The following is a 26,563-nucleotide window of genomic DNA, read 5'->3' as shown; positions in this document are numbered from 1 at the left end:
TCACTTAGTTGTTGGGGAAAGAAAGAAAAGCTTTTGGAAAAAAGCTTTCGGGCAGAAAAGTATCTTGTGGTAATCTGTTTCTGTGGACTAAAGCAGAAAAGCAGTTCCTGGTTGCTGGGATTCTTCCCGCTCCGCTCTTGTTAACCCTGCAACACAGCGTTATAACAGGGAGAGTGGTCCTAGCTGAACAAGCAGTGTAGCTGGTTAAACTCAAGCAGTACCTCCATTGCACACCAAGCATTGTCTCTTGTCACTGTGCCCAAGTTCTCTGGGAATAGGGAAGTAGAATGTGTCCCTCCAGAGACAGAGTGCGCAGTTCATACCAGAAAAAAAGGGAACCATACATATGGCTGGTTCTTGTGCAAAAAGGAAAATGGCAGACCACCAGATCATCAGGTCATTGCCAACGTCATTTCTTGTGCGCTTGCACAAAGCTGAAAGTGATGTCAGGGATGACCTGATGATCTAGAATTCAACTTCTTTTTAAACTTGGGAACCAAAATGGTCAACTTCGAGGTATAACCCTGATACCAGTCTGTGAGTGTGAAGTGAGCAGGCCAGGTGTGTGTACCTGCCCATTGAATAAGGTTCACAATGCAGCAGCATTATAGTCAAGTTCACGTTATGAGAAGGTGCGTTATAACAGGGCTGCAGGGTATGCCCTATTTGACTCAGTTCATAAAACCAATATGTTAACCATTGATGGTTATTTTATGACAAGTTTAAAATGTATTATACAGACTGTTCATTGAGTTGAGGTATAGAACTTGTAGTTCTTGTCTGAGAAATTGTTAATCCTGTAATTATACTTCAGCAATCCTTATGGAAACAGCCTGTTAAGTGCGGGTAAGAGGATAAGAATGTTCACAGGACCAAATGAAAATATTTAGATGACCGGGTAGCCTCAGGGCCCATGAGAGGGCACAGTGTGGCAGACATTTGATGTCAGAATGATCGAGCATTTACCAGATGGATAACAGTCCATCTGGATTGTTGCAGCAAGCTGTCCCTTGGAGCATGATCGGAAACCATCTACCTGTATTTATACTGTGTTGACTGTGTGACCCTTTTCATTAGCAAAGATGTTAAGCAGGCACTTCCTTTGTAACAATGACGGAAATGTATTGATTGCAGTACCTCCTGTTAGTGCACAAAATGCAGCTCCTTTGATTTAAGCACAAGCTTTTGAACATGTCCTTCCCATAGGATTTTGAGCTCGGCAAGGCGATGTTGGTTCATTGTTCTGAAGGGCAAGTTTAAGATGAACAGGAAGTATTTCTTATACAGGAGCAGTCAGCAGTTGGAAGACATATGCACATAAAATATCAAAGGAATGTGGTTTAAACATTTGATAAACTGCTTATGCAGTAATTTTGCAATGTGTGTATGTGCTGCCTGTTATTGCTTTTTATGAATATGTGTGTGTTTTATGTATAGGTAGTAAACTGCCTTTAATTTTATAATGTGTAAATTAGTATTCTACGATTGGAGTATTACTGAATTTTATTTTTAATTGAAGTTATGTAAATATTACTGAACCAGTGAGGAAAACCAGTCAGCATTAACAGTACAACTATTTACAAATCATTCCCATCAACATGCTGTGCAGCAATAGCAAACAAAAATAAACTTGAAATAAAAACACATGCAGTTAGAATCCTTGAATTTCATCTCGAGCCTTTCATGTCCAGAGGATGTCTCAAAGCGCTTCACAGGATTTACTGTAAAGTGCAGCGATTGTATTCTGTGTAGGTAAACCCAATTCATGCACAGCAATGTCCTACAAACAGCCATGAAGTGAAAGATCAATTTTATCTGAGGGATTGTTGACCAGGCTATGGGAAGAAATTCCCTTCTCTTTTTGAATTGTGCCCTGGGATCTTCATATCCAGTTATTCCTCAAACAGAGGCTTAACCTCCTCTGCACCACCTCCAAGACCTGGGCAGCAATTCATTGTATGTCACAGTGATCAGAATTGTCTGCAGTACTTGAGTTGCAGTCTAACCAGAGACTGTACAGCATGATGTCTGGAGAACTATTGCTGTTTTGGGAATTAATCATTCTCATCTTCACCATTTCTCAAGCTGGCAGATAATTTGAAGTTAATGCAAAGAATGTTACACAATCGTAGAATGTTAGTTTTTTTTTCCACAGTTTATGGGTGACTTGACGGAACTGCTGAGTTAATGTGTTTTCTCTGCAGGGTTGGAGGCCTGTTTGCCCAGGCCAGCTCAAATAACAGACATCTGAGAATGGTTCACTTATCTACTGTCTATCAGTGAATTGGTGTCAGGAACCTAAGGAGAAGAAAATTAATATTTTGAACTCAATGTGTAATTGCAACAGCGAACTTCAAATGATTGTGACAAACATCAGTAAAGTTCAAACTTTTAAGAAGTTGAGATCAAAGCATTTCTGGTGGGAGGCTTGCGTTCTGCCTCTTGTTAAATGAAATGAGTTGCTGAACAAGATAATGCACATACAACAGAACTAAGGAGAATTCCCATGTGGAGCTGGAGCTCATGTTGAATTCAGGTAATTATAGGCTTTTGCATTAGTGCAGCCAGATGTGGTGACATAAAAGAAAACTCCTAGTTGCCTCTGGTTCTCGCAGAACACTCAACTTAGCTGTTTATGGTAAACGAACAGTGGATTTAACCAACGTGGATTTAACAGTCAATTCATCCTTTTGCTTTTTATGCTGGAGCTGACTTTTACTTGCTGCATGTAATTCCATTATGGAACACTTAAGGATCCCAGTGAAACCATTCCAATCAAAGTGACGTACAGTAATAGCAATGCTTGTTAGATTGGCCTGCAGCCAATCTTGCTATGTAAAGTGGATGCAGTTTTCATTTCCATAACAATCTCAATATCTGATTCTGCTTATAAAACCTTTAACTCCATTGAAATTTCCCTTCATTATTACATTTTGTGTAATTTGTAGACTTGTTTTGTGGGTACCTTTTCATGTGGAGGTCTGTGTATTTTTGAATTTCAGTGTTATGACGTGAAAAGTGACTGTAGCACAACTATCCTGTAAAGGAGTGCGAGCGAGAATATGCAGCCTTCACACTGCCAAGCCCCACAGACAAAATCAGGCCATATCTTTGGTTTTGCATAGAAAATCTAGTCTGTAAGAAATGTTAAGTTAATGGGTTCCACACAAAGCCTTTGCACAGGATGCATCCGTTTCTGGTGATTTACTTTTACTTTGTGGAGAAATCTATCAACAGCTGCAGTTAATTTTCTAGATGGTGTGCCATGGAATTTTATATATAAGTATGATGAGGTTGTTTGCTTTTACAAATTGCAGGCCTCCAGAGCTGTGTACTTACTTGTAGCGGACAAGGTAGTGGGTTGGGTTGATGCATTTCCCAGCATCTGTGTTTGACTCCAGCTTTAATGCCTGGCATGAAAGTCTCGTCTCTGCTGGCTGTAAAGATCCAACTTGAAATCAGTTTGGTGATGTCAGCTTTTTATACCCATAGTGTGAAAGTTGATCTTGATTTTATTTGTCCAAGCAAGAAAATATATAAGAATCCGCTTTGATTCATTTGATGTATTGAATTTGGAACTCATACAATAGAGATGGATTAAAGGTCGAGAATAAAGTAATTTGTTCAGTTTAAACAAATGTGAACACCGAATGGCAAATATCCTATTGCTTGCACCATACTGAAATATTTTAAAAACAAATATGACGTGGTTTTGTACACTACCTTTGAAAACCTTGACAATGACTTGTTTGGTTTTCTTACCTTTGTTATTTCACAGGACGTTCAGAGACTTCACATTTTCACAAACCTTTTAATTAATATGTTCCCAATGCATTTCACAAGTGTTTTCAATATACTTTCAACAACGTTTATAGGTTAATGAACTAAATGTACAAATCACATTTAACAGCCTGACCTCTGACTAACTGTGGTGCCCCTAGAAGTTAGCAGAGGATGTGGGATGTAATTAAAGATGCAGCACAGCCTAGAAAATCAAAAGCCACAACAATTACTTAAAGATTAGGGAAGAACTTTTTGCTTAAAGTACTAACAAGTTATATATATTTTTAAAAAATCATCCTATTAAATTAAGAATACTCACATTTGGAGGATTATCAGAACCCGTCTCCTACATTGCAGAGCTATTTTGTCACATGACGAAGGAAGGGCTAACTGAGTTTCTGTCAGTGGCTCAATGTATTTCAGTGGAGGTGGAATGTTTCAGCGAGTAACTGATCCTGACCAGTTTGATTCTAGGAAAGAGACTGTTCCTCTTCTTGGGTGAATATCACATCTGACCTCTGTCCTGAGAACCCACACTTGTATTCCTTCAGGAACCATAGCTGATAACAAAAACAGAAGTCGCTGGGAACGCTCAGCAGGTCAAGGCAACATCTATAGAGAAAGGAGAGTCAATGTTTCGGGTCCACGACCCTTCGTCAGAACTGGTGATGTTGTTTTCATAGCTGATGGAATGCTGATGCCAATTAGAGCCCCCTTACTGCTGCCTTGAGGAAATTCTGTCATTTCTCATGATTTCCTCAAGTATGCAGCCTGTGTATCCTGCGCATAGTTTACGTTGGTGACTTGTATGCCCTCAACATTGTTTGCCCATGAGGTATTCAACTCTCAAAAAGTAACATGTCTTGCCGTCCAGCTGTACTAGTTGTTTTGTAGACTGCTATGGGCACTTATCTGTACTGAATGTTTTCCTCTCCTTTGTTCCGACAGTGCTTCAGCTGAGGTTACAGCAGAGACGGACACGAGAACAGCTGGTGGATCAAGGAATCATGCCACGTAAGACAAATCTTTCCAAAATAGAAAATATCAGCTTTTGTCATCCATCCATTCAAGAAGAAAATATTCCACAGATAATGGTTTGGTCAAAAAGTCCTGTTGGATTTTAAAATTTACTTTTATGCTAGTAACCCATTTGGCTGCAACTTTAAAACCTTCCAATAATAATCCTTGCATTTGATACAGCACGTTGAGACGTCTCAAAGTGCTTCACCGAATATAATAATAATACTTGCATTTGATATAGCGCCTTATCGCATCTTTGAGACGTCTCAAAGCGCTTCACAGAATATACAGAGTATACTGTAAAGTGAATTGACTGTATATTTTGTGGGACAAATATACAGTGTAATATATACCAATATAATTTTCATTCTTGTGCAATCTTCCTCGTGCAATTGCTAGAGCAGGAATTACAAATTTCTTTAAAGGTTTTCTGGATCGGCTGCTTTTTTTTAGTAGTAACGTTTAAGATTTCTTTTCATCTGTCAACATAACTATTTCCAAATGCCGAGGAGTAGATTAGCAGGACTAATAATGAAGAGGTATTGAATCGTTCACATTGTTTGAATCACTTAAATACTTGAAAGGCAAATGCTTTTATGAACTCATGGTGGGTTGGTACAAATGGAGTTTCAGTCTCTCTGTCACTGTGTTCCCTTTCGTATCCATGCCAAGTGGGAAGCCGCCAAGCAAAGCTGTGGCAACCACCTTGGTGAAGACGGAAGCTGAGATTAAAGTTTCCTACCCGTCAGTACGAGAAGCTGACAAACATGGGAGGGGAGAACCTGATGACAGTCTGGGAGCAGGCTGCCAAGAGATAACATGTAGTCAAAGAAATTGGACAGATATTAAAGCAAAAAAAGTGTTATTAAAACTCACCCCATGCAATATTACTTTAGCTTGCATTTGTGCATTTGTGCAGAGACTCAAAGACTCCTTGTCAATGTAAGAGATAAGAAACCCAGTAATGGCTCCGAACCATTTAATTAAAATCAGCCGGGGTTAGTAATGTACACAAACATTCCAAAGTTTTTAGTGATGTCTGAGTAGGGGATGGTTTCACTTCACAACAATCTGCTTGGGTTTTAAAGGTTATACAGGGTACTAGTAGAACTGCTTGTTCGGTTTCTTTATAAAGAAAAACTGCTTAGTGCTGGTCTTTATTTTTACATATGACAAGTTAGTAGAGTAATAGTGAGTTTAATAAGTCAGAAAAAAAATGGTATCTGCACTGACCATTTCATGAGATTGGTATTTATAATAATTAGGGCTCTATAGTCCTTCACTTCATGGCTGTTTGTGGGACGTTGTTGTTTATAAATTGGCTGCTGTGTTTGCCTACAAAATGAGTCACTATGTTTTAATGTAAATCTTGTGAAGCGCATTGAGATGTTCTCACTATGTTTTGCAGTAAATCTTGAAAGCACTGTATCAAATACAAGGATTATTAATATTATTATTATATTGTTGCTCTGAAAATGTACGATTCCTTGTTTTTTTTTGTGTGTGTGAGGTGGGGGAAGCACAGACTCTATAAGAACTTGTGTGCATAACTTCCTGCTTCTGGTATATAGAGAGAAAGTTATAATAACACCCTCAGTATTGCTCACAGAGCTGGTGTCCTATGGACTGAGGGTGTTACCACAAGCAATACTGAGCACGCCGGCTTCCAGCACTGACAAGACAGCTAAAAAAAGACTGATTTCCAAGTTGCAATTGATGTGATTCCCTGGATCCTTACGGCCCAGAAGTTGGTCATTTATTTACTCTTCACTTATAAACTGGCCTCTGAGCTATTGAACCCAGAGCACGTCATTGTAATGCAGTTCTCAGCCAGCTTCCAGTTAGAAAATAGAGATTTGTTTGCCAGAGGGAAGTATTTATAGTTATATTTCTGTGTAAGATGTTATTGCCTCTAGTGGTAGGACCCACTTTGGTGGGTGACTGGAGGCATCTTGGAGGCAACAGTTTGATTCTTTTATTTTACAGTAACACTGACTTCAAAGGCTAAATGGGTCATTTATTTCTATTGAAATTAAATACTACTGTTAGGTGCAAACAGGCCTCCAGTCTGCTTTATTTCCTGTTTAATATGTGAATGAACAACCAGCAGGTTCTCAAGAGTAATGTCACAACTGAATTACTGAGGAAGTTGGTTTGTGGTTGATGAATATGACACGTTATAACTTTTTCATATACTCTTGAAAATCTTATAGAGTTGAATAGACAGAACCCTGGTATCTGGTTGCTCAGAATCAGCGCGCAAATGATTGAATAAGGAACCTGGGCCTTTGCAAAGATTAGGAAGCCCAGAGGGATGCCACACAACATTAAACCCTGGTTCAATCAAAGCCTCTTTCGCACTTTACAGGAAAACTTTGTGAAGTAATTTCAGTTGTTATCGACATTATTGGTGTTGTATCAAATGCAAGGATTATTATTATCAATAACAGCAACAAAACAGTTGATTATTAATTTTCAACAGACTTGATGAACTGACTCCTGTTCCTAACCTCTCAGGTTTAATTTAGTTACCTAAATCAAATGATTACCCTCAAGCAGTTAAGTCACTCATCATTTTAAATAAATAATCTCCATAAAATACTTTACACCCAACGTTTGCTTCTTGCACAAAGTCCTGACGGCATGTGTTTGTCTCTTAGAGCAGTGACTGCATTGCTGGGTGTGCGGTAAATGATGCAAATCTGCTCAGTAAATCTGAGAGAAACGGTGAGGCTTTGTAGGAGTAAGAGCCCAATGAGTAAGAACTTTACTTCACGACAGTTTTATTTGGCAGCGGTTAAGAGTTATGTTTCACATCCATTACCTAATACCCCAACTGACTTTTAAGCAAAACTTTTAAGTCTCTGCCGAGCCAAGACATCTACTCGATATGCTAAACTGTTGGAATGTACTCGATATATTAAGCTGCTGCAATTCACTTCAGGTCCATAAGTAAGTACTATAGATCAATAATATACAGTGGAGTGTGTTTCTAAAAATACATCTTAGGGAGGAGTAGTTTTTCACAATGAGTTACTAGTTTGGAAAAAATGGATGCAAGTTAAGCAAAAATAAAAGGCATCTAAACAAAAATAATTGCTTAATAACTAACACGGGTTTTTGTTTTCTGTGTGGCTCTCTCCTTTCCTTTCCTGAAGGCAGTGATTCACTGCTACCTTGTTGCTGGCAGCAGAACTGTACTTTGGGCCTAAACAGCTAATATATGACTATTGGGGCCCAATCCAGACCTCGTTTATTGTTCACACACACACTCGCTCTTTTCGACTGGACGAGGAAGTGGGAATATGGCAGATTTTTCTTCTTATGAGACCTGGAGAGACTTGAGGCAAATTGTGACCCACCCAACTGCTGCATTGGCTGAGATCACAACACAGATCGGAGATTAAACCTGAAATGTTCTGGTGTGTGTGTGTGGGACTCAGTGCTATACCATTGGTATGATGCAATTACCCTCCTAGGCCCCAGGCAAACTTATTAAGGTTTTTACTACCTTTGGTTGATTAACCGGACTATAAACCAACCCTCTTAATGTCTGGTAGCAGCTTATTTAGCAAACCAGTACCTTGGTTACTTTCTGTTAGTTACTGTAGGTATTCCGTTTGAACTGCCTCTGCCTCTTTGATCTATACAGTTAACATAATATAGATGAAAGCAGAGAAACACAAGGAGCAGAGAAGGTTAATTGGTAAAGATGTGAAGTAAAGCAATCACTTCCCACATTCTCGACAGCCTTCCACAGTTTCCTTCCATTAATCCAAGCAGAATCCGTCCTGCAGACGGAACATGGATTCACTGTACAAAATTTTTTTTTAGGAAGAAAGAATGATCTGTAGTCATTTTACATTGGGTGAAAAATATTACAAACGTCTAATAAACTGATCAATATTCAATGTTGTGCAGACAAAAGTTAAACGGTTACATGGTGTAGCAGAGGCAAACAATCATTGAGGGCAGGCTTTGACATTTCAGTGGGCAAAAAAGCCTTTTCCGCTGGTTCTATCAGTCGCTATGATAACAGAATCGATGAGTCAGATTTGAAATTCCAAGGCATGTTTTTACTCTCATTCTGCGCCGAGTTTGTCAGAAGTCTGTCTGACTGCCCTCATTTCCTGTGTTAGACGTTTCCTCTTGGCTTAACTCCTTGCCTGTCACCTGTTTGCAGCTTTGAAAAGCCCTGCGGCATTCCACGAACAGAGAAAGAGTTTGGAGCGAGCAAAGGTAAGAAGCTGATCTTGTGCTTTCCGTTCAACGTAAAGGCTTTACCAGGGCACCACCCTCATAGTTGGTCAGTGAGAAAATGCCTTAAAGGTGCAAAACCATTGTATTCACCTTGCCCTGGGATGCAAATAAAACATACATTGAAAGTAGGAACAATGTACTGTGCCTCTTTAAATGGGTTTGTAAACGCTTTCCAAAATGTTTCTCATAATTTCTTTGAAAACAGAGTTTAAATCTCACGGAAGATTTTTTTCAAAAATCCCCAGATTTAATTTATGCTCATTTGTTTCCTTTGTACTACGTACGGATATTGCATCCATTGCAACCTCAACAGCTTTGCTTCTGCTAATGCAGTTTCAGTACCCCTGCAGGATCGTCATAGTAGGTCCCTTCACTCCCTGGCACCTCCCTACCTCTCCCATCTCCTCACTCCCCCCATTCCATCTCCCGACAACTTCGCTTGACTGGCACCGGTCTCCTGCTTGTACCTCACAGCCTCTGCTGCACCATTGGAGGTCCTGGATTCAGCCACTATGCCCCGAAACTCTGGAACACTCTCCCTCAATCGCTCAACCTTGCCCCCCGCCCTCCCCTTTTTTAAGACCTGCCTGAAAACCTTCCTTTTCGACCGTGCTTACGGTTAGCTTCCCTCGCCGGCTCGGAGTCCAGCTCTGCAACTGTTAAGAGCTCTGAGACGCTACCTGCGTGGAGGGCGCTATATAAGTGCAAGTTGTTGTTCTTGTTATAGATGTGCTGAACAGCAAAGCAGTCTCCTACAGTCGTTCCCTTACTCTTCCTACCAACAAAGATATACTATGTTTAGCTACACCATATTAATGAATGGGAGCTACTTTCCCACCCAGGAAGAGTGAGTGGTATTATTCTGTCAGTCAAACCTCCAACCATCTCTACCTGAGATGCTGCGATTGGAGGATGGAAAAGAGGAAGGCGTTGACTAACATTTAGATAGCGCTATTGAGAGCACATCACCTTGTGGGAAATACCGAGTTGGCAACGAAACATTGGAAGAATTTGTTTGTTATGCTATCTTCCTCAAAGCCAAAGAAGACTTTCCAGTATTTTGCGTCATACCAAGGAACTATAATCACAACTTGCTTGATATGACACCATTGACACAAAATAAACATCACAAAGTGCTTTACGAAATGTAGTTGGTTAGAATTAAAAGTGAAATGTAACTTAAGCAAAATAGAGGAGGCAAGGGGAAGTGGAATCTATTTTTATTTAAAAATCAGCATTTAATCAGAGCTTAAAGTAATTGACGTAAACTTGTAACTTTTCAGACTGAAGACTACCTGAAGCATAAGATACGGAGTAGACCAGACAGGTCTGAACTGGTCAGAATGCACATATTAGAAGGTAAAACTATGTCACGGCCAGGAGGATTTTACTGTGATTTAGAACTCGAGCATATGTGGAACATTTCTAGAAAGTACATCTTTTTGTTGACTTGTTCTTTCATTAAATGTCTGAATAAAATCTGTAGAGACCTTGGCAGAGCCCTCACTGCAAGCCACTCAAATGAAGTTGAAGAGAGCTAGACTGGCAGATGATCTGAATGAAAAGATAGCTCAGAGACCAGGCCCTATGGAGCTTGTGGAAAAGAACATCCTGCCTGTAGATTCCAGTTTAAAGGAAGCAATTAAAGGCGAGTAACAATTTCTTATCATTTACAAATCTTATTTTTGTGATTATTAATACCACACGGATAGCTGACGGGGCAGGGGGGGGGGAGCTCTGTAGAGCACCCGACATGTGAAGTAAAATGCAAAAATCTCTGAAGTAGTAGCAATAAAGGAATTTTGAAAAGTTTTGCATTAAAACTAATTTGAGCTTATCTTTACTTTGTTCCAGTGTGCTTTGAACACACTGATTTGGATCAGGAGAAAATTACCACAAATACCAAGAGCTAAATCGGTTCTGTATTGTGGAAATCAGCTGTCCAGATGTTTCTAAATGAAATATTTTGTAACGAAAATCTTTCCAGGTGTTTGTGTAAATTCCACCCCCACCCCGAATCATTCGGTCCTTCACTGGCACATGCTGACTAGTTTCTTGCTATCAGAGACGTTCATTTGTGCTGCCCAAGATTATGAAATCAGGATGGACAAAATGGGAAAAATCCACCGCCCAGTGGTGCAGACCCACCAGGTCACCAAGTCACACAACTCCTCCTTTAAAGATATTCCTAAGATGTGTTCTTAAAAAACAGTACAACAACAACTTGCATCCTGGAGTGCTTGATGGTGGCTCAGTCAACAGACTGTGTCATGTTGGCCATTGATTCCTGTATATTTGGGTCTAAAATGCCAAGTGGGGTGGCCATGTTCAAACCAAACATGAGCCATGTAATTCAGCACCAATGGAAAGAAATACAGTTGCCTGTGTAATACTGTTCATTGGTTTGTTATTTAAATGAGGGACCCTGCATATATATGTCTATTAGCTCAACCTGCATTTTAGACCCCATTCTTCACGCTTAGCAATATTGTGATAATGAGTAGTTCAAATTGATTTTGATCATTTTGTAGAATTTTGTAGAATGTTGAGGACTAACACATTTATTTCCAAACCTTTGCTTAATAAAAAGTCTTGTAGAAAAATAGTTTCTCTTGTGCTCTAATGAGAGCATTTCATTTTGTTTTATTCCCCGTTTTAGCAAGCGACTATTTCGTAATCTGTTTTAGTTACCTTACAGAGCTTCTCGAGAGCAGTTCAAATATAATCAGCAGTTGTCAGGTTGTACTGCTCATTGGAGAGAAAATTGTAGAGTTAAATTCTAATCAGTGGTCTAAGGAGTCAAGTATGTGAATGCAGCAGATATTTCTGGTGAATAAATCTGAATAAATATTCTGTATGTTCTGTACATGACATTAGAGTCACTGCAGTTTGGTTTAGGCTTGTCAAGTTGTTTTTATTCATGTTTGGTATGTTAATTTTTTCTTCCTTTTTATAATGGTTATCACCCTATAAAAGAAACTAGATGCCTTGTGCCCCGGTAGATTTAGCATGTTTGTTTAAGAGTTGAATAAATGGCTATATAATTGTTGTTGTTGACCCAGGACAGTATGTCAGCTGTTCCCATAAAGTTTAAATCGCAATTTTTTTTTCCCTGCTGTTATTCTCCTCTAAAAATGAAAACTATAGACAGTAAAATCAGTCCTGGTATCCTTCTATTACTCTGGTGCCAAGTCAGTGTGTGTGTGTGTGTGTGTGTGTTTGTCTGTGCGTGTGCGTGGGTATGTGTGTGTCAGCCTGGCTCACTCTCGCCTCTGAGTCAGAAGGTTGTGGGTTCAATCCCATGTCGGGACTTGGAATCACATAGTCTAAGCTGAGCTGGGGGGTGTTGCATTATCGGAGATGCAGTTCTTCGGATGCCACCGTTGCCTATTTCTGCCACCATAAAAATGTTTACAAACGTGTGTATTGATCACAAAGATTGAGGGATCCTGATGTGGAATTTGAGTAAAAATGGCACTTAATCACCTCATTGGGTCTGATTAAAATTCTCCTGAAAAAGTCTACTGTGATTCAAGTCCTGCTATCTCTTCTTATCCACAAAAGCTGCCTAAAACTTCCATCAATCAGCCTTCTCAAGTGGGAGTTTTATCAAGTGGCAGTGTAGCGCCATAAAAGGCAAAGGAGAAAAAAAAACTGCTTGCAAAACATCATTTGCAATGGTTTGTTTCAGGTATCTTATGTGGGTGGGGGTGGGGGGAAGAAAAAATAATAAAATAAAGAACGGACAATAACAAACTACTTTTAAATACTTAAATTGTTGTTAAATTAATATTTTTTTCAACTTAAGGTTCGCAGCAGCTTTAATTTGCTGGGTGTGTAATGTGATGTCGGTTGAGTGAATGATGAGCTGACAGTCTACTTCTCCCTGCAGTTGGTCAGGTGCAATTCTCTGATCCCTCCGACAGATTCTCATTCGATGAGGACAGCAGCGATGCCCTGTCTCCAGAGCAGCCGGGGAGCCAGGAGTCACAAAGCTCAGCTCCTTCTCCTGGGGAAATGAAAGCCAGCGAATCCTCCTCTTGTTCCTCGTCACCTATACCAAACACCATAATCCAGGTGTGTGTTCTGATATAGAGCAGCTACGTCAGCCACAGAAGTTCACTCACTGAGTTCAGTCAATAGCTTGTGTTCAGTCTCATCACTGATCCAGGTACCTATTGGCGGGAACTGGGTATGTAACAAAAGTCACTAAAATTTGCGTAGTCTGCCGAGTGAAGACATGGAGAAAGAAACTAATTGATTTGGGATTTGGGTCTGATACCAGAGATGAGGACCAGCTAGTTAGGAATTAAGTGTTGGTAATGTTGGGTCAGTCTGAAGGTTGAGACTATATATTGTACCTTTTGAACGGGCTGCTCTCCTGAACGTCCTGGGAAAATACAGATCCATTGTTACTGCTGCATTTTCAGATATTCTTTGAACCATAGTCATGTTGTTCTGATCCTTTCAATGAATCATTCCCTAAACTTCAAAAGCCCTGATTTATCGGCTGGGCCACAGAAACAAGGTTCTGATTCAAACTGTACCTGAAAGTACAAACATAAATGCCACCACTGTTGCCATTCAGCTACGAGCATCTCATGTGGCTTTTCTCTTGCACCTGCTCTGATTCATGAAAATATTCATTCTTGGAGTGAATATTGAGTGGAACATATTCTATCATGTTCTTCAGTGTTATTTAAAATCAAACAAATTCTGTGGGAAATTATTGCTGAGTTAGAATTTAGTCTTATTTGGTTTAAACAGGCGTACTTCATAACAAACTAGATCACACACTATGGCTTAACAAAAAAAAATGCAGGTTGTTTGTAATGGTGAAGGTTTTACATAAGTTCTAGGTTCACTACTGTAATGGGCAATTCTTATTGAGCCTTTATTTAAATGGTAAGCCTTTAGATTTGAGATCAGAAGTGCCAAAATTGAAGCCCTCTGAATCATGATTCGGAAGTGGAAAAGTTAGCTGCTCAATGAGAGTCTCCATTAGTCTAGCAGCAATCCAGACACAGACCACAACCAGACCACGAGAGATTAGCCACATTCCTGCTTTCTGCTATTCCGAAAACCTAACTATTGCTAGTAATTGAATGCATCTGCAAATCCCCTCCCAATAATGGCTGTCATGTTTGCTAACACACACACTTTACACTCCCAAATCCACCACCCCGGCACCTCCACTCGACTGGCACTGGCCTCCTGCTTGTCCCTCACCCCCTCCGCCTCACCATTGGAGATCACACCTTCAACCACTACTCCCTGAAACTATGGAACACTCTCCCGCAATCCCCCTACCTTGCCCCCTCTCTCCCCCTTTTCAAGTCCCGCCTGAATACCTTCCTTTTTGACCGTGCTGACAGTCACTTCCCACTACCCACCACCCCTGGCTCGGAGTCAGGCTCCGCCACTGTTAAGCGCTCCGAGACACTACCGTACGTGGAGGATGCTATACAAGTGCAAGTTGTATATATATGGTAAATACTGGTTTCTTGCTTCTATATCTTGCTGAAGTTGACTTAATAATAATAATAATCATTGCACTTGATATACTGCTTTTCACGTCTTAGATGTCTCAAAGCGCTTCACAGAATATTCTGTAAAGTGAATTGACTGTATATTTATGGGTGAAACGCGGAAGCCAATTGCGCACAGCAGCGTCCCACAAACAGTCGTGGAATGAGTGACCAAATTATTATTTTATTTTTCTTGAGGGATTATTATCAGGTGTGTGGAGTAAGGAAACTTGCCTAAGGTTTCTGATTTTTCTTTTGATATAGTACCACCCACAACCAATGCCTGACTTCTTGAAACCTGCTCCTCTACCTGACCAACAAACTACACGTTCAGCAGGTAACACACAGTTTATGAGCACCAGCACCTCATCCAAACCAACTCCAACATTAATAAAGGTTAGTCTCTACACATTTGAAACCTTGTTATTGCCTGTGCAGTGCAGTAAACCACTATATTTTTGAAGCAGTGTTGTACTGGCTCCTCTCAGTAATGGAAGTGATGATGAAGCTCTGGAGTGGACAAGTTTAGTGCATGTATAGAGAGTGGAACGTATTCTGCCACCTGCAATCGGTACTGTATTTCCTCCTGAATGTCCCATTGATTCTTTCAAATTGGAAGAAATGTAGTACAGAGATAGCTTTAAGGGCCTTGGCATTGATCTCAACACTACAGTACAACAGAGTGCAACATCTTATTGTTAATTGAGCTCTGTTGACTACAGAGGAGTAACCAGATGTCAGAGAAAATAAATATTTTTCTGGAAAAGAAGGGGAAATAATATTTTGCAATAGTCCTTCCATGAGACATTTGCAGATGTTCTCTTAAGTAAACTGCAAGAGTTGTGAAGGAGATAGTGATGATAAATATACTGTTCTTATTAAATAAAATGAGGATTTGTTTACGAATCAGATGTTTTTGTCTGGTGTCTGGCAATGAAGTCTGTTGTGTCACTTTTACACCAGCAAAGCCAACCCAAGAGTGCAAATGATAAGAACCGGAGCAAGAAAAGCAAGGATACCAAACCCAGAGTCAAACAGCTCAAATACCATCAGTACGTTCCACCAGACAAAAAGCATGAGAAAGCCGAACCTCCCATGGATACAAACTACGCCCGTCTTCTACAACAGCAACAGCTCTTCCTCCAGCTGCAGATCCTGAGCCAACAACAGCAACACTACAATTACCCGGCCATCCTGCCTGCCCCACCAAAGTATGTTTCCTTTCACGTGCCTCATAGGAATCAACTTTGTCTTAGGCGATTTCTTTCCACGTTTAGTGAGTATAAATAACCAGTGTTTTGGCTTTCCGATGCTGGTCCTCACAGAGTTCACACTTGGCAGCCATTGCTCTCAGATGTTCCTACGTTTTTCTCAGAACCCAAAAAGCATATAGTGCAGGTGTCCACTTCTAACCAGGGAGGAAGGATTTTGTAAAATATGTATATATATATATATATATATATCCGTCTTTAGAACTGAATTGAAATGAGTATACTTCTTCACACAAGGGGTTGTGAGAATGAGGAATATCACAACTGCTTGTGTGAAGAAATATGCTGGAATACTCAGCCCCCGGAAAGCCTTCACACCAGATCAATTGAGGTGTTTGAAAATATGGAAGCAAGGTAGGTAAATGGGATCATTTATCCTCAGTTACTCTGGCACACGTAGCTACCATGATTGATGACGTTTTAGTTTTCCTAAGTGAGCACAGAAATTAGCTGTGAATTTCCATCTTAAAATTAAATACATATTTAATTAGTAAATGCTTTGTTTTCACATGGAAGGAACAGAAAGAAACAATATCTACAATATGGTATTAGAGTGAGGATGTGATACAAAAGCAGAATATCACTGGGTTCTGGAGGAACAGGGTCGATGAGCTCAATGAGCGGAGACAAGTGATTTGTTCTTATGTTCCTAATCTTAAGTATTTTTCAACAGCTATTAAACTTCTGCATTCCCAGGTCATGTACCAATAACCAGACTCTGAACAGCCCCAGCATGTCGAGTGCTCTGGGTACTAACAGCACAGGAACATTATCGAGCTCTGCAGGTGTCACAAGACATAACAGCAACTTTCCCTGTAGGAAGCTGGCAGTGCTACCCTCCAATGTGGATGACTTGAAGGTACATTTTTCTTAAGCGAAACCCCCGATATTTCAGACTTCAAAGGGTCCTTATGAAAATGAGCTTTTCTGGTCATTCGATACTTGCTGCACAAGACATCACAGTGAAGACCTTCAAAATAAAGAGATGGCATGATTACCAGGCAGCTGCAAATTGTTTTTTAACCCAGATACTTTTTTGGATTGAATTTAGCCCATGTTAACTAAACTGAGGAAACAAGTGATCTGTCACAGGGGATCATGGCTCTCTGAGGACATTCATCTGTATCACCTTGAATGTTTTCATAGCATAATGGTTATCACTAACTATTATTTCTAAACTATTTTAGAGGGAAATCTTGTGCAAAGGTTAGGTTTTGTAGAATGAACAAAACCCAACTAGTTGCAGCGAATCTGCCCAAGGGCAGCCAATTTGTCTGCTTTTAACTGTCAGGCATCTGTTTCGGATTGGGTTTTACATAAAATGTTCCATTTTCAAGCATTCGTACTACATTTACAATCGCTGCTCTCATCCCTATGTGATTAATGTGCGGCTCTTGGGAAGCAGATCGTACTTCAGATTGTACACACGGCTAACAATAGCTGCTCTAATGGTGCAGTACTGCCACCTCCTGAATAGTCTCATAAACAAGTTTACTTCTTACCTTAATTTACAGTTACCGCTTGTTTCTAAACATTGTTTTTCTGCCCGGTAAATCTTTCGCTCTTCAGGTGTTATAGTACAGAGAGAGAGGGAGTACTTTACTGTTTCAGGTCATGTCATAATAACACTTCATAATCAGGTGCAATGAAGTTGCCAGTGAATTGTGAAATTATGGACAGTTTTTTTGTGCTTTGGACGCATGCCCGATAAGTAACAGTTGAAACTTTACAAACTTCATGGAGATAGATCTTTTATAACCATTCTGTCCCATCAGAGGGCAGTATTTGAACCCATAAGTTGATCACTCGCCCTGTGACTGTATGTGGGTTTTGCTTGTGTGCAAAACACCAATCACTTTTGCCTACAAAAGCAGTCACTGCATATGCAATTGATGATCACCGTGAAGTGCTTTGAGGCAATTCAACATTCTAAACAAGCAGTGCTTGCATCTGATATTCGATTGAGTGAAAGCACAGACCGGAAACGCAATACCCACCCTGCAAATTGTTCATTATCACAGCTAATGCATATGTCCATAAAGTCCATTAGAAGTGTACTGTTTTAGTTTCAAGACTACCAGTAATGATCCTTGAACCTCTTACTTTAGAATAAAGAAAGAAATATCTCTGAATACAGTAATACTGCAGTGGTCATGTTTAGGTAATGTTAAGTACACTTAATGTGTACAACCCACTTTGGATTCAAGTGACCTTCCTCATCCTTAGTATTACATGATAAAATCGTGAGGTTCAAGGAACTGAAATTTAAAATAGGCATTTTTCGTAGTCTGTCCAAGAATTTGTGCATTGAATTTGAGGTGTGGTGGAGAGGGAAAGTGAGGGAGGGAGGGAGGGAGGGAGGGAGGGAAGGGCATAATAGCCATGTTTTTATCCTGTCCTCAGCAGACATCCACAATCATATTTTCTAGCAATGGTCACTGGATTGCAATCAGGAATAGGAAGCCAATGTTTTGGAGAGAATTAAATGCTCTTACAGTTCAAGAGCATTATTGCACCAAATATCCTCAACAGCCTTGAAGATTTCAGAGAGTGAATAAAAACCTCACAGCGATGAATGCTGTAAATTCCTTTATTAATTACACAAAAAGCAGCTTCCCAGATAGTCCTCATTAAACCATTCATCCCCACTCTCTGTTTTCGTTTGCAGGTGGCTGAGCTGAAGATGGAGCTAAAGTTTCGAGGACTACCGGTGTCTGGGACTAAAACAGACCTTATAGAGAGGCTGAAAGTGTTCCATGACACCATCAACCTTGGAGTTAATACAGCTGTAGTGAAAGTCTCCAGCTCTTCTGTACGCAATCATACAACTGTGACCTTTCCAATTGCCAATTTTAGTGGTGTCATGACTAACACAGAGACAGCAGCAAATGGTGTGCAACCCTTTGAAAGCCTGAACTCTCCTTCTCCCATCTCTCCCACTCCCTCGGAGCAGTCCAGTCTGAGCACAGATGACAGCAACCTCACCGACATGTTTACAGAACTGGTGACCGTGATGTCTCCTTCGCAACTCACGATGCATCCTTCACCTGTCAAGTTGGCAGTTAATGAAGACAGCAAGGGGATAAACATGGCAACGAGTAATCTGGCACATCAAGGTGCCATTTTATCAGGTGTGGACGTTAACTCTGCTGAAAAGGACCGGAAACTGCAGGACAAGGAGAGGCAAATTGAAGACCTCAAGAGAAAGCTTGAGAATGAGCAAAGGTTAGTGGAAGAACTGAAGATCCAACTGGAAATCGAAAAAAGATGCCAACAGCAGCAGCAACAATCTGCTGATCAGAAGCACTTGAATAGTGTTATCAAAGAGGAAACCTCCCTCTCCAGCTGCCCAGTTTCAAGACAGTTTGTTACAGCCTCCAACCAAGGTTTCGGCTCTACTAACATTGCTAACGTTGGGATGACTGGCCAGACTTCAATGAAGCAAATCCCATTGATTGTAAAAGAGGAAGTTCCACCAACAGCCGCCAAGCAGCACAATACAACCTCTCAGCTCTACTCAAGTCCATCACGACAGACACAGGATAAGGTTATCGCACAGGGCCAGCCTCACACTTTACTGACCACTCAGACAAAACCACAGCTTTTACTGCCATTCCCCATCCAAACACAGAATACAAACACCTGCAGCAACTCAAAGCAGCTACAGGCAGTGAATATAACCTTACAGGTATGTATCATGTAGAATTAAGTTAGCCTGTTTGGATGGTACCAATGCATTTTTTAGTTGTTGTCGGGCAAAATCCCGAGTATTAGAGAAAAAGTAAAATCACCAAAACTTGTATACAATGAGATTTGCATTGATACTCTTCTATATTTGTTGTATTTACACAACAGTCTCAATCACAGATCCAGACTCCAGCTTCAGTACCAGCTCCTGCTCTTGTCCAGCCTTCAGCCCCTCAGAAGCAAGCGCAGAAACAAGAAGCTGTGTCCCACCATATTTTCTCCCACCATCCGCAAAATAGGAAGGTTTGTGTTCAAATAGAACCCTTTTCTCTACCTTTGGTGCAATTTAGTCCGACTAACTTTGGTGCAGACTTCAGCCCAGTAGGTGGAGAATGAATCGTTTTTACTTTAGGTTTTCTCTTGCAGATTTATCTTTACTCTTGGGTCACTTTTCATTGGACTATAAGCTTGTTATAAGCTTTTACATTTTTATACTCTACTCCATAACGAAGTGGTCCTCATCTGTTGAGTGTAGTCCCCTTAACTGTTCAGCAGTGATTGCAATCTTTGATGTGACCTGTGGAACGTAGTGGAGATATTTCGGCACCTCAGTACATGCGTTTTTTGGCAGTTAAGTAAGAATTAGCAGCAGTACTAAAAGTAGCTAGGATATGATTTTCTTCCAACACCACCTCAAAGTAAGAATGAAATAATCCAGATCTCTGAGCAAAGAAGCAACTTCTGCTTTGCTTTGAATTTTGTACCCCTGGGATTGATATTATTGCCGTAAAAGCACGTGAGAATAGGTACCATTACTGAAGCTTGTAAATCCACAGGTTTTCACCTCCACCTCATCAAGCAGTGCATTCCCCTACCAGAGTCCCAGTACAGCAGCTATACAGCAATGTTTCATGAACAGCTCGACAAACGGAATGCTTCACCCAAGGATAAACAGTGTGAGTTCCCTGCAAAATGGACCCAGCCGATCAAACAAGGTAATTGGAGAATCAATAGAAAAGATTGCAGACGTGTTTTATTTCTCTCTCTCTCTCTCTCTGTTACGGCTCCTCACTTTAGTCTTTATGTGGACGAGGGTTTAGAAGCTTTAAATATTTCCACTGCTGTATGTACTGTGTGAATTATTAAATTAGAAACTTGTTCACGAGAAGAAATTACTCCAAAGTGACTTATTCTTAAATTGTGTATTATGCTTCCACAGTCTGGACGTTCCTCCAGCTCACCATCTCAGTCGCAGCAACAGCAGTTCCTGGTTCAGGGCTCGGTCTTCAGTAACTCGTTACCGAAAACAAAAGATCCCCCTCGCTACGAGGAAGCAGTCAAGCAAGTCTGCAATCTGCAGCACCGCGAGGTAGGAAAACGCATTCATCTGATGGAAGTCGTGCAAGTCTGGTAGTTTAGTTTAGTGCGGGAGAAGGAACGGCTACTACTGGGCTCTGGGGAACAGGAAAAAATGATACAACTGATCACGGAATGTGAGTGCTATCAGTAAATGATGCCAAAGGCAAATTTGATTGCTGCTTACAGTGTACATCCCTCCCAAATAGGCTTGATTCATTAAAGTCACTTTTATTCTTAGACAGGTGTTAAATGCTTCTTTTTCCATACTACAACCGTCAGGCTATTGAGACATAGATTGAACAGAACTGTAATAAAATGTTGGCCCAATTTAGTATTACAGGTTTGAAAATGAAGGTTGCTTCAGGCTCATTGGATTTCATCCTTTCACAATAAGAAACTTACCAACTTCCCGCTATGGCTTGAAGTATGATGGATTGCCAAACCAATCCATTTGGAACAACACTTTTTCTTTAAAAGATCATTTTGTAATGTTTATTTTAATTTGGCTGTTAAACCTTGCAATTGTGAGAACCACTGACCTTCATTTGATATTAAGACTGTCTGGAGGTGGGAAGGGAGTTGGGTGCTTTTTTGCCAAGCGCATTTCATACCTGTGAACGGAAGATAACATTTTGGAGTTTGCTTTGTACAGGAATCCAGTGCACACAGCCAGCAGATGGATGACCTTTTTGATATCCTCATTGAGAGTGGAGGTAAGATTGGTTTAACCTTTAAGAAAGCGTTTTCATTTATTTTGATCGTCGTAGCTCCATGTAGAAAACTCGGGGCAGGTCCTCGAGAGTGCCACCGACTTGCTTTCTGTAAAAGTAACTTTATTTGTAATCCGCACAGCAAATAGATCAAGTCACCGTCGAGAGATTGTGCCTTTAATATGATTGGACTTGCCACCTTCCCATATTAGTGGGTAGAAAATATATTTAATATATAACAAGATAGTTTCCTTACTCCACACGCCTCTGTTTACCTAGTAGTTAGTAGGAACCCGGTTGTTAGTCGATTGGCAGATCGTTTTTCCGGGGATAATAATCCTTAAAAAAAAATAATTTGGTCACTCAATCCACGACTGTTTGTGGGACACTGCTGAGCGCAATTGGCTGCTGCGTTTTGCCCACAAATATACAGTTAATTCACTTTACACTACATCCTGTGAAGCAATTTGAGACGTCTACAAGACATGAAAAGCGCTATATCAAATGCAAGGATTCATTGGGTTTCCCCCATTTGAAAATTTGATGTACAGGACGTGACATAGCCACGTGCAGTGAGCAGGAAATCATATCCACAGTAGCCTTACAACCCAGAAATGTGACATTCTTGTAGTTGGAAAGAGTGCTAAAAATCGAACAAATGGGCTGGCGGGGAGAGAAGAAGGTAAAATAAAAATGATTAAATTAAAAAGTAATGAAAATCGACAATCCTAGATATGATCTCATCACGTAATGTTTTCATATCTCATAAAACACTTCCTTTTGTCGGTTACCCAAGTTATCAGATCTATCCGAAATGACAAACGTTTTTTTCTTGTGGTCGTTCTGAAACTAACTTCACCTTTTTTGAGTAACAGAGATTTCACCAATTGTTAAAGAGGAGCCATTGCCAGCCACCAAGATGAGAGCTGTCGTAGCTAACATATCCTCCTTGCCAGTAAACACAGTGTTGTCCCGGCCACCACTGCAGGTTCAGATGGCACCTCTTCCTTTATCCCTCGAACCAGGAAATAACTTCACCATTTGTTCAGAAGATCAGCTGGAGGCCTTGCTGGATGGTCCATTGTCATCAGGTGCCAATGTTTCTCCGCTCACAGTGACCCAAGAGGGCACAGAGGCACTTTCTTTAATAGAGCACCTCCAAAATGACCTATTGAATACATCCAGCATTCTTGATCAACATCGTTCACCAATGGATACCTGTGATATGCATTTCACTACAGAAAGTACCTGCCTGAACCTGGACCTTCCAGACACTAATTTGGACAATATGGACTGGCTGGATCTGACAATGCCAGGTTCTAGCACAGGACTTACTCCTGTTAATAGTACTGCTCCGAGCGTATTTTCCACTGACTTTTTGGACAGCCAAGACCTTCAACTAAATTGGGATTAATATATCCGGGCGTAGTGGCACATAAGCAAAATCAATTTGCGTAGTGGCTCAGATGTCCAGTAGTGGTCAGTCCTTTGAAGTAGTGAACACCAAACCAAGATGGGATTCTCAGATCCAGTTCAGTTCATTCTCTCTGGACAGCACAGTGGACGCTAAAGGTTGCGGCAAAACAATAGCAAGGGATGTACATATGTTTATTCCTTTCACAATCTAAGAGAAGCTGACAATCTCATCGTTTAGGTCGGGTAAGGTTTTGTACATTTGTGGAAACTTTAATTCTAATTCAGCTAATGAACATTTACTGGTCTGATAGACGTAGTATGGAAAACGTTAACAAATTTCTTCTCTGATCTCAATGCAAGAGAGTTTTCCTGTGAATGGCCTGAGCCAAACACAGAGTGTATTATTGTCAGAATTTACTGGACTGCCTGGTTCAGTGAACTTTTATCTGGGACGGAAGTGTTTCATTATTTTGAATGCAGTCATGTTTTTGAACTGCTTCATATTCTTTTCCTATCTTGGGAACCTACATTTTCTTTCAATGTTTTCTGTGTGTGGTGTTTGAACCCATTTAATTAGAAATGGGAATTGTGATTGAGGCAAAAACATCAAATTTACCAGGACCAGGAATACTGAACCTGTGGTTAGTGGCACATTACAATATTTTATGTACTGTAACTTGGGTAATTCTGTAAAGCTGTGTGAGTACTATATGTCTTTTGTTTCAATTAACTCTTTGATGTTGTAATTGCTAACCTATATTGAAGTATTGGTTGTTTAGTCTGTAATATAATTTTCCCAACAAGTACTCTTGTTCACAATCAACTGCTTTCAGTGTACAGAAATGGACAAGAGGCTTGACACTCGCACCAATCATGTTTAGTGAATTTCAGAAAGGAAGTTAGGTTGTAATAATGATTAGAGAATTCCAAATGGGATTCAGTGCCTTTTTATGGATAAATGTTAATGTGATCCTACAAGAGACCCAGGAAACGATTCAGTAACTCTTAGCATATTTTGACAATCTGAACCCATTGAGTATTTGTGGAGTTCATTCCTAAACAAAACCAAGAACGATTAGGTCAGGCTGAAATGGATATATTCTTTAATCATAAACCAAATTAGATTGCATTGTTTGAATTGGTTACCCTCGACTTTAAAGAGAGGATTACTTCTTAAAAAAGTGTTGGAGAAAACCTTTTCATTTGTTTACCAGGACATGACACAAATTGGCACATGACATCACATTGAATCAATGATGCACCATGTGCCCAAACACCTCACGCTTTGCCATGCACTGCAGTCATGTTATTAATGATGTTAGCCAAAGGATCTTTAATTAAACAAAAACTATAATTTTTTGGAAAACTATAGGAGAGTTTCGGGTTTCAGAAGGCGTTAGCAGAATAATGAAGGATTGTCTATATTTCACAAGTGCTGATTTGAGGGGTATGGAATGTTAACTTACTCAAAGCCTAACTCTGAATTCGTAAATATTCACATACAGTGTGAAGCCTTTAATTACATTTGTAAATGGAAATTAAACCGTTGCCTTTAACAGATCAGGAATCGACATGCAATCGTGAAAGTAAGTAAATCAGCATGAACATATAATCTGATTCATATAATTTATCTTTCCTGCTGTTTTAATTGTGGCACTTTCCAGGGTTAAAGATTTGTATTCAGAGAGCATGTGAGGAGCATTTGGGAGTATGTGAGGTTGCTTTAATTGATCAGTCCAGCCCACAGTAAAAGAAAATCAGATTGTTATGGTCTTGATATATTAAGTTTAGAGTGTTTGGCATCGGGAATTCCAACAGTTGACCCATTTGTTTCATAAAACCTGTTTCTTGTTTGCAGTGTAATTACGTTTTACAATTAGGATATTGAACCTTTTATTGTCGTTTATGTGGTTGAGTATGGAAATCTAGAGCTGTATAAGGCAAACCAAGTAGCAGAGCAGCCTAAAGGCCAAATGTTTTACATTCACAGAACTTCCTGTCAAAAGAACACTAATTCATAAGGAAACATTAGCCTTGAATAGCTGCCACAATGTGGCCCGTGGGCCGCAAAGCCCTCAGGACCATCAAGAAGGCCCTTGCACCCCCTCCCCCCTCCCCCCAACATTCACACAAGACGAGGTAAATCCATGTTGATGGCATCAATCCTAGAAAATTATTTTGTTCACCGACCACAAAGGGACCTTATGATCAAACTGCTGCTCGGGCTCAGCTACCTCAGTACAAACTAGGGATGAAATCAGACCTACAAGATCTGTATGGCTCAGTTTCACTCCCAGCAGTGGCTAAACCATGTGTTCCTTCGGGGGAAGATTCTGTTTGAGTACTTTTTATCAGACACAATGTGACCAGCTTCTTAATTAGGAGTACAATATAAATCAGCCCAAATAAGTATTATATAAACATAGAATGTAAGCAGAGACATAAAGGGTGTTAGGACATCGGGTTTCTAAATGACAAACAGCGTGTTAGGACATTGGGTTTAACTGTATCTCCTTGAAGTGTATGGAATTTATGAAAAACATTTAAGTGCAATCTTAGTTTTCAAAATATCAAACGGACTTTGCCAAAGAAACATAAATGAATGTTACGTTCTTGTGCCAGAATATATTTTATAGCTATTGATTGGTTATCAGTTAAATGTGATACAAGGCAACCTGATCAGAATAGATTTAGTTTTTACTGTCTCAAGGTTTAAAAGGGCAAAGTAAGCCAATTATTTGGCAAACAAGGGATATTACAGGATTAAATCTTAGTCTGATATTCTTAGACGACCCAAATACCAATATACTGTAATTATTAAATGTCAAATAAATGCTGGAAGTGTATTGGATTTTGTTCTCATGTGGAAGCTATTGTGAACACAGATTTCTTTGTGGTTAATTGTGCTGAAGTACATTCCCAAGTGGAAATTGGTGTGAACTTTATCTATCATAATTATGAAAAATAATTTTAAAAAGGAAATGTCATTTTACCATATGAATGTTACTGCTGCCTGAAAACTTTATACGGCCAAGAAATGGCAAGATTGAATGTAGTGTCAGTAACATTCATTGTTGTTTGAAGAAAAAATACATTTTACTGTTGTTTCATAGCCACTTATTTTAGATAGTTACTGCTTATATGGTAGGCATGCTATTTTGTGTAAAGTGATTTTATGTTCATAGCCACAATGTCTTAGCATCACTCCAAAGTTGGGAGTTGTACATTTTACTAGATGATTCATATAACCATTTGGGCCATTGGGAGGTCCCTAAAGAATGTAATGTGTTTCAATTGAACCATGAATGCCTTTGTATACTGTTTGCACCCATGAGATAAATTCCATATCTTGTTTGAATGCCATATGTTTGCACATTGTATATATATATATGCATATTTTTATATGTGTACCTGCAAAGTTTTGTAAATTAGTTGCAGTGTTGTAGCTACTGATGGAAGTCATATTGGCAATTTTGCATTACTGTTGTGAATGAATAAAACAAATGTCCTGTGATTCAGAGTTTTAATT

The 26,563-nt window shown here is 39.9% G+C and overlaps 1 protein-coding gene across 3 annotated transcripts in view; it reads left to right on the top strand.

Moving 5' to 3' along the window:
* mrtfba (myocardin related transcription factor Ba) overlaps positions 1-26,548 on the top strand; it is a 39,354-nt gene extending 12,806 nt beyond the window's left edge. For 2 of the 3 annotated variants that reach the window (XM_007893691.2, XM_007893692.2), the window contains 14 exons: positions 4,732-4,797; positions 8,987-9,042; positions 10,347-10,422; positions 10,550-10,711; positions 12,956-13,140; positions 14,856-14,987; positions 15,555-15,802; positions 16,559-16,721; positions 18,531-19,550; positions 19,718-19,852; positions 20,386-20,544; positions 20,769-20,918; positions 21,561-21,621; positions 22,494-26,548. In XM_007893691.2, the coding sequence (XP_007891882.1) occupies positions 4,732-4,797; positions 8,987-9,042; positions 10,347-10,422; positions 10,550-10,711; positions 12,956-13,140; positions 14,856-14,987; positions 15,555-15,802; positions 16,559-16,721; positions 18,531-19,550; positions 19,718-19,852; positions 20,386-20,544; positions 20,769-20,918; positions 21,561-21,621; positions 22,494-23,032 (3,152 nt within the window). In that variant the 3' untranslated portion in view covers positions 23,033-26,548. Of the gene's footprint in view, positions 1-2,204; positions 2,537-4,731; positions 4,798-8,986; positions 9,043-10,346; positions 10,423-10,549; positions 10,712-12,955; positions 13,141-14,855; positions 14,988-15,554; positions 15,803-16,558; positions 16,722-18,530; positions 19,551-19,717; positions 19,853-20,385; positions 20,545-20,768; positions 20,919-21,560; positions 21,622-22,493 lie in introns of all 3 variants that reach the window. The other variant, XM_007893693.2, reaches the window with a different exon arrangement.
* Positions 26,549-26,563: the final 15 nt, after the last annotated feature.

This window comes from Callorhinchus milii, unplaced genomic scaffold (assembly GCF_018977255.1).
Source record: "Callorhinchus milii isolate IMCB2004 unplaced genomic scaffold, IMCB_Cmil_1.0 Scaffold16, whole genome shotgun sequence".
NCBI classification, from domain to species: domain Eukaryota; kingdom Metazoa; phylum Chordata; class Chondrichthyes; order Chimaeriformes; family Callorhinchidae; genus Callorhinchus; species Callorhinchus milii.
This window is presented reverse-complemented; position numbering and strand designations above follow the sequence as displayed.